Source organism: Colletotrichum godetiae (assembly GCF_030913485.1).
Source record: "Colletotrichum godetiae strain CBS 193.32 chromosome Unknown BDP55scaffold_5, whole genome shotgun sequence".
Taxonomy (NCBI): Eukaryota; Fungi; Ascomycota; class Sordariomycetes; order Glomerellales; family Glomerellaceae; genus Colletotrichum; species Colletotrichum godetiae.
This window is the reverse complement of record NW_026851253.1, coordinates 460,211-472,914: the sequence shown is the minus strand read 5'-3', so window position 1 is coordinate 472,914 and position 12,704 is coordinate 460,211. Positions and strand designations below refer to the sequence as shown.

At 53.7% G+C, this 12,704-nt stretch overlaps 3 protein-coding genes across 3 annotated transcripts; 2 read left to right on the top strand and 1 right to left on the bottom strand.

Annotated features, from left to right (window-relative positions):
* Positions 1-314: 314 nt before the first annotated feature.
* BDP55DRAFT_305221 (uncharacterized protein) lies at positions 315-911 on the top strand. Its single transcript, XM_060566652.1, has one exon. It carries the CDS (start codon positions 417-419, stop codon positions 798-800), a length of 384 nt encoding a protein of 127 aa, XP_060434433.1. The 5' UTR covers positions 315-416; the 3' UTR covers positions 801-911.
* Positions 404-1,663, top strand: BDP55DRAFT_648309 (cytidine deaminase-like protein). Its single transcript, XM_060573844.1, has 5 exons — positions 404-868; positions 960-1,046; positions 1,111-1,204; positions 1,312-1,483; positions 1,538-1,663. Exons 1-5 carry the CDS (start codon positions 797-799, stop codon positions 1,560-1,562), a joined length of 450 nt encoding a protein of 149 aa, XP_060434432.1. The 5' UTR covers positions 404-796; the 3' UTR covers positions 1,563-1,663.
* Positions 1,664-1,932: 269 nt separating this feature from the next.
* BDP55DRAFT_542620 (uncharacterized protein) lies at positions 1,933-7,180 on the bottom strand (the record flags this gene model as incomplete). The annotated part of the gene is made up of 5 exons (XM_060568329.1): positions 1,933-3,353; positions 3,405-3,801; positions 3,857-5,723; positions 5,781-6,264; positions 6,385-7,180. The coding sequence occupies 5 exons, from the start codon at positions 7,178-7,180 to the stop codon at positions 1,933-1,935; spliced, it is 4,965 nt and encodes a 1,654-aa protein (XP_060434431.1).
* Between the last annotated feature and the right edge of the window lie 5,524 nt (positions 7,181-12,704).

The window sequence follows — 12,704 nt, the reverse complement described above, 5'->3', positions numbered from 1 at the left end:
CTGCAGAAACTAGAAAGACTCACGTTTGCCATTAAAGTTTGTAGGTAGCATATTCACCATGCTGCGAGTTCGCCTAGTGTGGTGCAACTCCTTGAACACAGCACCCTCGCCATTGGTGACCAGAGCGCGTGTTCAGGAGACATAGAAAGTGAAGACGGACGAAGGAGCAAAGACTTGACTATTCTCGATGATAAGACTAGACTAATTTGCATTTTATATCCAAACTTTGTGGTCAATTGACTACAGATTTGCTAATAGACGTGTTCTATCATTTGCGCGCGAGGAGACGACAACCGGTTATTCCACATTGGAGCTACACCGCACCCTTGTAAGTAACAACTCACCGGCACGACGAACCTAGGTCCTCCCCATAATGTCAGGTGATAATCTCTCATTTCGCAGTTTCGAGGGCTCTGATGTCTCGTCAATTTGATGGTTATAAGACTCCATCATCACCAAGTGGAGTACCTGATAAGGATGCCCCCAGATCAACCCATCCCATAATCCACTCCTATCTCCGCCGCCACCACACCGTCCCCGTCACAAGCCTCCATCATACTCAAAGCACACCCAGCAACGCAGCTCTGGCGTCTTTTCAACATTATCCTTCTTTTTACGGGAAGAATTACGGCATACACACCACAATTATCAGATCAACCCAACTCAACGTGAGACTCTTGCCTTCCAAAAACCAATACTCGCGCCAAAGGAACCCCGCCCCCACTCCATCCGCCTCTCTATCAGACTGCCAACTCGAAACTCACAACCCTAGCCAACCCAGTTTCCAACGACAACCATGAACGACGCAGAAGGTCTCGCAATTGCAATCGAGGAGGCCAAGACCGGCGCCTCAGAGGGCGGCGTCCCGGTACGTTAAGCTCCATCACATCCGGGGAAAAAGAAACCTCACCCTCTCCGCAAAACTGACGCCGGACCCCTCGCGGTCAAACACGACATAGATCGGAGCCGCCCTCGTCTCCGCTGACGGCAAGCTCCTCGGCCGCGGCCACAACCGCCGCGTCCAGATGGGTTCAGCCATCCATCATGTAAGTGAAAACCAGACCACCCCAACCACATATCACATCAGCTCACACACACCTTGAAAACCAGGGCGAGACCGACGCCCTCTTCAACTCGGGCCGCCTGCCCGGAAAGGCATACAAGGGCAGCACAATGTACACTACTCTTTCACCCTGCGACATGTGTAAGTCTCTCTTTCCCTAACCACACACACACACACACACACACATGTCCACAATCTCTATTACCTACCCCCCATCTGACACTGAAATCGCTTACAAACCCTACCAGGCACCGGAGCCTGTCTCCTCTACGGAATCTCTCGCGTCGTCATTGGCGAGAATAAGACGTTCCTCGGTGGCGAAGAGTACCTCAAGCAGCGCGGCGTAGAAGTAGTCGTTGTCGATAACGCAGAGTGCAAGGCCCTCATGGATAAGTTTATCGCTGAGAAGCCTGAAGTCTGGTACAAAGATTCCCCTGTCAAGTAATCATGTTACATACATACTGATCAAGCTAGGAATGAGGATATCGGGGAGGAATGAATGAAAGGTCGAAGCTAGACGACTACGCATATAGTCGGCGTTTGACAACGTATCACGCATCATGTTGGCTACTAGAGCCTGGAGCAACAGCATTACTTGAGAACTTCTCTATTCAACACTAGGACATCTAGCAACCGCCCTTGGCACGATGAATCCCTCCCATTCCACCAGTCTCCCCCGTGCGGCCAGTTGCTATCACAAGACAATGCGTCTGTAATTTGACACAAGATTTTTCGCGCTTGAACGAAATGCATAATCTACACGAGCGGGGCGGAAGATTCCGCTCTCCAGCCCAGAACTCAACCATTCCTTCCTATCGTCTTCCCAAACTCCCCAAAGTCGCAGAATAAAAGCAACATATCGTAGTCTCTCAAGAGAGCAAGTTACGCAGAGAAGGACTTGTGCTCGCCCCTGCAGGTCGAGGCGGCTCGTTGGAAGGGCGCATGCCAGGTGTCCTCAGCGGCCCTCCGGCATCATGAGCAGGAGGGCTGCCGTATGGTGCTCGCTGCGGTAGAAGTCCCTGCGCGAACGCGTCAGGGCCTCTGGGTGGAGGCCCGCCATTTGGTAAGCCGAGAGGCGATCCGTGAGGGTTTTGCCGGTAGGGATGCATATAGGGCGCTGTGTGTGGACCGTGGGATCCATGAGACATGGGCCCTGCCATCAGCGGCGAAGGCGGCATGCCGTTATGCGCAGGTTGGCCCATATGTCCATTGGGACCAGAGGGTGGTGTAGGGGCCATTGACATTGGAATCATGGGCGGAGGACGTAGGTTAGCCAACGGTTGGAAGATGGGACGCTGTGGTGGCGATCCATGACGCGGAGGTGGGCGACTGTTCCAATCGTATCTTGGTGCCGGAGGAGGGCCATAGGGACCCGGAGCTTGATGAGGAGCCGGAGGTGGATTTGGCGGTGGTGGCGGCGCGGCAGCGGCCTGAACTGGCGGCGGCGCAGGCACAGGCGGCGGATGCGGAGCCGTAGGCTGTGAGACGGGCGGCGGTGGAGGAGGAGGTGCTGGAGCAACCCAGGCATACGCAGAGAGGCTGCGAGCTCTGGCCTCTGGGCCGGTCGTTGGTGGGCTCCTCAAGGGCGGAGTGGGTGCCACCAGAGCGTGGTGCGGGGGAACAACCGGTAGAGGTGGAGGTGGAACCAACCTCGCGGCAGCCTCAATGACTGGAGATGGTTCTTTGGGTGGATGAGGAACCGGCTTCCTCTTCAATTTGCGACACTTGTGACACTGGAACTTTCTCTGCTCGACAAACTTCTGAGCCTCTGAGCCCAAGCTTCCATAGTGACCATTGGTGAGATCCCGCTCATCGGAGTTCTCGATGGGCCACCACTTGAGAGCGACGTCAATACCGCACGTAATGCAAATCTTCTCTCCTGCTTGGTGGGTGCTCGGGGTTTCGCTGTTCACACTATGAGGAACAACATTAGAAGGCGCAGTAGTGGTTGATGCTCGCCGAGTGCTTGGTGTCACAGGAACACCTCCCATCTTAGCAGCGTTCGTCATCAGGTTGGCCTTTCTGACTGTGCCGGTCAAGGTGAGATCTGCCTGCTTGTAGCTCTGCACATAGTACTGCAGAGCAGTGTGGCCATCCTCGTCAATAATGTCGTGCATCTGATGGATACTGCTCTTTGTTGGAACGTGCTCTTTACACCACACCGTGGCTGACATGACGCCAGTTTCGCCATTGATGGTGACAAGATTGAACTGGTCACGGCGAGATCCCTTAACAGGTGTGATGTCAAAGCCGAGGAGGTAACCTTTCTGGCGAGCGCATTCAACATGAACTGGGAACAGCGATTAGTAGGCATCCAAAGAAAGGAATGAGTAGTATTTACGAGGGTCTCGACAGTAATGGCAAGTAATGCAAGCACCACCCTTGTGGTTGCAGGCCAAGCAAACCTCATCATACCTGGCACGAGGAATAGAAGGAATGCCCTCAGACGGACTCAGAGCCTTGGCATTGCCAAACTTGACCTCAGGTGTCCAAACAGCACAAGTGACGTGGACCCAGTTGTTATCTGCGGTCCGTTTCAACGGCTCCCTAGGGTTGGCTGGGCGGTTGGCGTCCTCCTGCTTTTTCTTGTAATAGTCGGCAGCCTTTTGTGCCTGTTCTCGTTCCACTCGCTCGCGCTCCTTTTCCTTCTCTGATTTCTTCTTGGAAGTAGAGATCTTGGGCTGTTCGACGAAGTCATGTTCCGTATGTTCAATTGGGCACAAAACACACTTATATTGCTGTCCAGAAGTCAGCACATGAAACGGAACTAGTTAATGACGGTAAATAACTTACGATCGAAACCTGTGGACTCTTGTCATTGGCACACATGTCGCAGGTCCATTTGCCGGGGTGCCTGTTGTCAACAACACCATAACAGTTGCGGTGGACTGTCAATCTGCATTCCTTGCACGATAGATGCTGATCTCCCAAGGGCTCCAACTGGTTGCAAATCGCGCAAGGCATAGTCTTGGGCTTCGGGATTTCTGGAACTGGTGGAGGTCCCGGTTTCTCCTTCTCCACCGCCTTCTCCTTCTTCTTCGGTGGAGCGGCAGGAGGAGCTGAGTCTGAGGCGAGCGACTCCGAGTCTCTCTCTGGGGCTGCTCCTTTGAGCTTCTTCCGCGGAGGTTCGCTTGAAGGTGCCACTGAAACCGCCACAACCGGCTCTGGAGCAGTGACTGGCGGAGGGGTATTCCAGTAAGTGTGCATTTCCTTAGCTGCCTCAAGCTCCTTGAGCAATTCCTCGTCCTGTCTTTTCTTCCAGGCTCGACCACCTGCTTGGGCGATCTTTTTGGCGACCTCATCCAGTTCTTCCCATTGGATGCCATAGCGCCGCCAGAGCTCCGCGCATCTCCTGCAAAGTGCTTGGATGTACTGGCCGCCTTTGTCCTTGTTGGAATTCTTGCCTGCCCCCTCGCTGATGGGTTTTCCCGATGCATTGGGAGCCCGCCTCCATTGCCTGGAATATTTTGTGTTGCAGAAGTTGCACAAGAAGCTTTTCTTTTTGCGTGCCGCCTTCTCGCAATCGAACGCAGAGTCATCTGCATCATCGGCAATATCGTCCTGTAGCTTGCTTGCGGCAACCTCGGCCTTCTTGGCTTCCTTCTTGCTCTTCCTGTTCTGGAAATTACCCCAAATTTGTTTGCCTTGCTGGGTCTTCTTCCAGTTGTAGTAATATCGCACGATCATGCCGGGTGAAAGAGACTTGACGTGTCGCTTGACGAGATAAAGCTCGGATCCGTACTTGCTGACACCTTCCTCGAACCTCTTCTGTTCCGTGGGCGTCAAGTCGGGTTCCTTGAAAGTCGCCTTGTCTACTCCCAAGAGCGCCTTCAGCGCGTGATCTTCATCGTAACCACTACTGTAGTACATCGCCACGGCAATATCGTGGAAGTTGGTCGAGTTCTTCGCTAGACCAAATTTGGGCGCCAGTTCTTCTGCCTTTTTCATGTACCGATCTAGCTTGGCTTCCCACCCAGTGTTCTTCTCACTTGCTGGAGGGGGTACCCAAACGCGTGTAGCTGTGGCATTCGGGTCGTCGGGGTCGTCGTCTTCTCCTCTTGCCACATATCCTGAGGGTTCATCTTGAACCCACTTAGGACGCTTCTCGCGTCGGATCTTCTCAGCCTCCAAGGCGGCAAGCGCTTCTTTCGACAGTCCGGGCCCCTTCTTTCCCGTCCTCTTGAACTCCAGAGGCTTTTGATACTGTACAGGCTGGCCGGGCCAAGGAAGCACAGGCGCTTGATGTTTGGGACCAATGCGAGTGCTTGCGCGGGGGTAGATTCGGTCATCGTAATCAAGGGCATCTTCGGGCCTGCAATGCATTCCAAGGTAGCGCCAAGGCCACAGGCTGGCTTGGTAAATCTGCTCTGCAGTGCCGGTACGGTGGGCGTCGTCGTCCTCGGCCGGGCTCGTCCGCTCGGTGTCGATTTGCATCTCATCGTCGTCGTCGTCGTACAAATCCTCATCGTCTGCATCGCCGGCATTCTCCTTGAGACTGTTTGGATTAGGAGTGTGCCGAGCCTCCAATTTTCGTTCCTGCGCGCGACTACACGCAGCGCAGGACCAAGCGAAGCCTCTGGAGGGTTTCTTGAGCAGGGGCGGCCTGACACAGTTCATGTGGTATGTCTTCTTACACACAGCACAATCGACCGAGTCATTGCTGTAATGCTGTTAGTGACCCCAACTCTCCATGAGACTGCTGCGTGGGTGGACTAACCTTGCACAGTAGCCGCTGCATCGCTTGCAGGACTTCACCGCGCTAGTGAACTCTTTTCCGCGGCCCTGCTCCACAATAACGAATTTCCAGCGCTCGTCCAGCACTTTCTTCACCCTCTCAGGGACGTTGACGATTGTCGACGTAGGGATCAGATCGTAATTCTTCTGGATGTAGCGATCGTACAGTTTTTCATACCAGAAATTGTCCGAGATTTTTCGATATTCATCCATGTTGGAGATTTCCGCCTTGTGCAGGATGTGGCACTTACCACGCAAGGCCGTCAGGGGACTGATATCGGAATGCATCGTCGCAAACACTAGTCGAGTGTCATTGACCTTTTTGCCGATATCCTTGGGTCTGTAGAACCAATTGATGCGAAGTGCATCCACCGGCTTTTTGTTGTCATTCTGCGCGTGGAGAAACTCCATGATGCGACCCAGGTAGTATGGCTCGCCCGGAGGCTCACACACGAGATAGACATTGTCTATGAATTTTGATCAGCGAGCTATCCTCTCCAGGAAGAAGGAGAAAAAAATTGGGACGGGGCACAAGGATGGTGAGTGAGGGTACGTGAAGGTGCGTGTGTGGTTTGTTGCTGTCTTACCATTGGGTGCTAGTACGGTACCGTCATCCGCCACCAACTTTCCGTCTCTGGGGATTGCACCTGAGTTCTCGAAACTGAGCATGTTCGTCTCTGCGTAAGAGCTAGCGTAAGGACCCGACGCCGTTTTTCGTGATGCCCCTGTGCTGGCGCCAGACGACGATGCCGTCGCAGAAGCATGCGCCTGAGAAGTCACAGCCGCGGCGTGTGAAGCAGCCTTGCGCTTTTTGGAGGGTTGCGTCGAATTTGTCGAAGCCGGTGTTTGCGTGGTCGGGGTGGAACTTGCTGGCTGCACGTCCTTTGCTCCGTTTTGAGGGACAGTCGACTTTGTGTCGTCAGATGGCAGGGCCTTGCGGGTTGAGCCGTTGGGTCGCGCGTTCTCCTGGATGGACGCGGCCGACACATTGCTGTGACGCGCCGATTTCTTGGACTCTTGATCCTTCTTCTCTGGGGCGTAATCATACATGTCGACATCGAGATCCTTGTCCTCTGCGTAGTTTGGGCGCGATGAGCCATTGCGGTTTCGTGACCGCGTCCCATAAGGGTTCCCAGCTTCGATGGCGGCAGCGTCCTTTGAAGACTGGTCCAAGCCCATGGCGGATGACTTGATTGTGGGTTGAGCGTTACGAAGGGCGGCGTCCAGCTCAATCTGATGTGATTTCGGGGCGGCAGATGCTGCTTTGGATGTTGACGCGCCCGAAGTGGCAGGCTGCGTGGAATCCGAGGCGTCTTGTGCAGACGGTGTGGCGCTGGCAGATTGGTCGTCAGAACTGCTGGCGGTTTGGTTTTTCTGTGCCATGATGGCGGTGGCTAGCTGCGCGTTGGCGGGAGGTGAGATGAAATATGTCGGGGCCCTTCCCGCGGGTTACGAGATGCAAGAGGGCCGACAGGTTGAAGTTCGTCTGCAAGACGGCAGAGGCTCCGATCCATAGGCTGAGCCAGATGGAACCCGACGTCTACTTATCCGGTGAGGCAGGCGGCCGTGAGCCAGACGCAACCCATGAGCTGGAGATGGGGATGTGTGGGTGACAGTATCGAGTTGGAGAGAAACGATATATGTAAAAGGCTTGGAGGTCTATCGGCCAGAAAAGGAAGTTGCGGGGAGAAGGCGCGCGGAGGTAGTGACGCGGGTGAGTGTGGGATTCGGATTGTGAATGTGGGAGATGTAGAAATGTGCGTCTGGGTTTGAGCGTAGTGAGTGGTGGTGATGGGTGAAGTGAGGTGAGGTGTGGTGTGGTGTGTAGTGTAGATGAATGAGAATATGAGTGTGAGAGACGAGATGATGGAAAAGGAAGGGGCAAGTGAGAAGCTGGGACCCCAGTAGGCAGGAAACAGACGAGGAAGGTTCGAAGGTTCCGCGCGACCAGGGAGAATGGAAGCAATGGAGCCGGGCAGCTAGAGAGCCAAAATCGAGCGTGTTTGTGAAGGTGGTCAAGATGGGCCAGGGAGGAAGTGATGTGGAAAGGAAGGAAGGAGACGGGAAGAAGAAGATGGGTCCAGGTCCAGACAAGCGGAAGGCAAAATGGTAAGAAACGTCGAAGAAGGTCGACCGACCCCGTACCTGCCTTTTGCTCTGAGGTGTGTAGGTGTACGGTGTACCTTTCATAGCAGCGCCGGCATGGCACCAATTCCCGTCCAGGTCCATGTCCAGGTCCAGCAACCACACAGCAGAGCAGAGCAAAGCAAAAGCACCAAGCACCAAGCACCGACGGACCTGCACCTGATCCGTCTTTACCTCATCCACTTATCTACCGATCCATTACCCTACCTACCCTTACCTGGCTATGCGACTTGCCTTGTCTTGCCTTGTCCATAGATCTGGGCCACCGCTACGGAGACTGCTGCGATGGATGACTCCCACTGCCGCACCGCAATGAAGTCGGGTGGGTGAATGTACCTCTCCCCAGCTAATCTATGGCAAGGTAGTCACGTACACGGGGCAAGAGGGACTTTGATGGGACAGGTAGTGTTAATATGGGAGGATGGGGGGAGGGAAGGAGAGAGAGAGAAAGAGAGAGAGAGAGAGAGAGAGCCATATGGAAATCTGGAAATGTACGGATACGTACCTGCGTACCGACAGACCAATGCTAAGGTAAGCTAAAGTAATGCCTCTCCAGTCCCGTCTGGGCCAGCAGGGCGGCAGCGGGAACAGGAAAGAAGCAACAGTAGCAACAGAAGCAGGAGCGAGAGAAAGCAGCAGCAGCAGGCCCCCCTCGCTTTTTTTTTCTCTTGCGGATGGATGGGGCTGCGTGGGAGGTGAGAGGTATCGATCTGCTGCAGGTCGGGGAATGCTACTCGCAACTACACGCAAATCTCGCCTGGTGAGGGGGTATCGATACGTCTCCACGACCTGCATGATACAGATGGATCCACCCTGTACCTCTGTACCCGCTCCCGCAGTCATCACTCTCGCACCAAAGACCAGGCAAGGGCCCGGCGACCTCACACCTCACCACAAGCTTGCCAACGCCGCAGAATCCAACCGCACGCCCCCCGTCCATCTCACTTCCCTCTGCCTTCTATCAGATCGTCGCCAGACTTTTCTGCGTTTCTCTCTCTTCGCTCTGATTCTTCCATGGCGTTGAAGAGTGCAGCCCCGAACGCATCTAACGTATATCATTCTTCACACTCGCTCGCGTCCGCAAAGGTGCGAACGAGTGTGCGTGCGTAGAGGAGGGAGAGGGGGAAAGAGACGAGAGACTCCAAGGTAAGGTTGTCGAGGAAATATCCCACAGAAAGAGAGAGAGACACAGAAACAGATTAGGAGTGAGAAAGAAAACGAAAGTGTGTGTGTGTGTGGACGATGCCCAAGACCTGCATGAGGCGACGTCTGTCCCTCAGCGCGTGCGCCCTCTCTCTCTTCTTATGGTCTCCGTCTCCAGTCCCTGTCTAACTAGCAAAATAGCTGTGTCTCTGTCTCTCTGTGTCCCGCTCGCTCGCTCGCTCGCTTGGTAGGTAAGGTAGGTAAGGTAGGTAAGGTAGGTAAGGTAGGTAAGGTAGGTAAGGTAGGTAAGGTAGGTAAGGTAGGTATTGACGTACCTTCGCTGGTACCCGTTCTCCGTGCATACGCTACCCTGCCTTCATCGGACATCAGACACCTTGCCCCGACCACATCTCTTGCTATCCGATGTACCGAATCAATTCTAAATAAATTGTATCTGGCTCATTATGCCATCAAAACTCGCCAGCGACTTGGCCTCACCAGATCTGAGGAATCAGCCTCTTCAATTGGTTTTGCTCACGACCACTTTAGGTTGACGACGTTGACGTTCAAAGAGCCGGCCGGCCGGGGCTAGCTGGCTCGTTGGGTCTGGGTATGGGTCGGGGTTCTACGCACGCAGTACTTGGCATGGAAGTACGAATACATTGGCAGACACGCAGCGCAGCGCGGCACGAGGCGACTGCCTGGGCATTTCATGGCAAGGTGCGAGAAAGTCACTTTTTGGCTGTCTTTTTTTTTTTCTTTACCGCACAATTGTTACCTACCACTACCTTGTCCATCAAGTCTCTCCATCTCACCATCTGTTTTGGCACTTTCCCTTGCAGTTTTGACATCGCCCGCCTTTCCCAGCTATTCAATTCTCCTTGGTCCTTCCTGCTTTCCTGCTTCATCCTCATTCCCAGTCGCACATGCCTTTTTTAGTTCGTCAGGATATCGACCGTCTTTCCCTTGTCAACTCTCATGCCACTCACTATACATACGCCTCAAACGTCCGTCGTCCGGCATCATCTAATCGGATCAGAAAGGCGTCTTGATTCGAGAGTCCACCGCAATATCTTTCATGCTCCTCATCTGGTGACAAAGAGCACAACAGAGAGATGGAGACGCAAACCCGGGCGGAAGCGACCATGCCTCAACAGAAACTGACCGCGTCGACTACCTTGGGTATTGCACTCGCTGCGTCTCATCTGATTGTCGCTTGCTGATTGAAGGCTGCTGCTTATGTTCGACAGGTCAACGACTCGCCCACTTCTTCCTTCGATGCCCTTCCTAGGTTCGTAGCACCCTGGCTTGTCCAACCCTGTGGAAACGAAGGGCTGCCTACCACGTAGGGATGTGCCCACGAGATGTCGTCCATACCCCCGTCATCATCCATGTGTGTCGGTTCCATTTCCATCCCACCTCCTGGGATGCTCAGTGGCTCTTGGCCGCCCACCCCAATATCAAATCAACAGCACCTCGTGCTCTCACCGTCTGCCTTCTCCCTCTCTTTCGCTTTCCCTCAATAATTAGGCGCCTATTCGACCGGCCCTGTTTCTGTTTTCCTAGCCTTCTCTGCCTGCATCTTAGTCGCATATCGCTACGGTTACGGAGTACAGGCTGGCCGATCGTTGCTCTACATCAGAAGGCTGTCTTCTCCACAAAACGGTGTCCGCATGAGTTGGTCACTTCTGGCTCAACTGTACCTGCACACCAACCGGATGAGACGGTGCCTCGTTAATGACACCCAACCTCATACGGATGCTGTCTTCCCTTGGTACCCTTTTTACCCCCCATTATCCAATTTTCCTTCCCTTTCCAATCAGTCATAGCATGACTTCGGACAATAGACCGACGGTATGAACTCGCCATTCCCAACTATGTACGATTTCCGCACAGAGCTTGGTTTATGTGCATCTCAAAACCCTGTCAAAGTCATATGCACGACATGGGGGTAACAAATTCCGGAGGTTATCACGGCAACGCTTCCAAAGCCCCCCGCTGTCGGTATCGAACACCCTTTTTTGCCACCCTCACCATTTTCTTAATTTGAACATCACCTTTCGGCGGAATATCCCATCGAGTGTTAGTTTTCCTAGGATGTAATCTGGGTTTCTGCCACGTACTAGTCCAGGCACCGATTGTCGGCCATGCCAAGTCAAAACACCTTTGATGCTTCTGATGTAGGCATTTTCAATCCGGGATTGGTCGTCCACATCGTCAACTTTGTCCCTGGCAATTTCTGTGTTTTCGGCTTCAATCGAAAGGCTTTCTGACACTTGAGCTGTGTGGATACTGCACGTTGTTGGTGGTGAATCAGCCTACCAGCTCGCTTGCGAAACCTACACTACAGGCTACCGTCTACTGAAATTGATAGGACAACTATAAGTTTCCTGTATGAGATGGCTCTCCGTCTCTCAGAAACAATGCGAGGTGAAGAAAGACCGTTTTGAACAACAGGACACGGGAGAGCTGCTTTAACAGAGCAGTCAGATGCCGACCGTTGCCCGCCCAGCTTCCGAGGCAAGGCGCGCGCACCACCACACAAGTACTTGAGGAGTACGGAGTACAGATGAGATCGAGGCACACTCGTTCCCGCTCCCGCAATCCCGGGACTTGTTCTTAGGCAAGTGCAATATCCTGTAGACATTTCTGGCGACCGTCCGGTTTGAAGACACATCAGCGCAAACAATACTACGATGTGTTTCATAGTTCAAACCACGAGCCAGCTCGACCCATTCCCTCCTGGCACGGAGACAGCGCGCTGATGTTTAAGGCGTCGTGGAGAGATACATGGTCCATGTATCTCTACGGATATGTACCGGCTTGGACGTCGGAGTGGAGCCGCAAGGGGCCGCTGGCAGGCGACTAAAGGTACGTATCTCTACTCTGTCATCCCAGGAGCTGCGGCACTACCTTACCTAAGACAACTTGAACGTACCTTATCCTAACGATGATGAGAAACTGGGAAGTGCCTCTTCTTACGTTCTCTCATCTCTCAAACATATATTCTGAAGACTCTGAGCGGTTGGAACTTGAGCATCCAAGCCAGTTTTATCTGATGTGAAAAGAAAGGGTACAATTGTCTGCCTCCGGCATCGTGCAAAGTGAAGTTGGTGTTCGCACAGCATGGGCCACGACCGCGCCGCAAGCCATCGGCGGCAGCGACCGCATCGCGCGAAACAAACGGGGGGCCAGCCTCGGCGAGCACGACTAATGAGGTGAGGAGTTCTCCGTGGTGTGCAATCGACGACGGGCGTGGGCACCCACAAGGCGTATAAGCAGCTGGCTGTCCAATTTGAGCCTGGATTGTGCAGCCCCGGAGCCGAACGACGAATGAGCCACGTCTTTTCTTCTTACGGGCCCAAATTCATTTGCCCCCTTTGTCGCCATTGAGTGCTCTCTCTCTCTCCAGCGATCGGGATACGCAGCGATTTCATTTGTTGGGTTTCTCAGTAATGTCCACGATGTCGAGTCTCAGGCTTACCTTAGTAGAAAGCCCAGCCAGCTTGTCCACGAGTCAATCGAGCGCATATCCTTCAGAATCGCGCAGGCAGCTTTTCACACATGCGATCAAGGGTAGATATATGATCGAAAGGCTTGGAACGACCTAAATTACGAG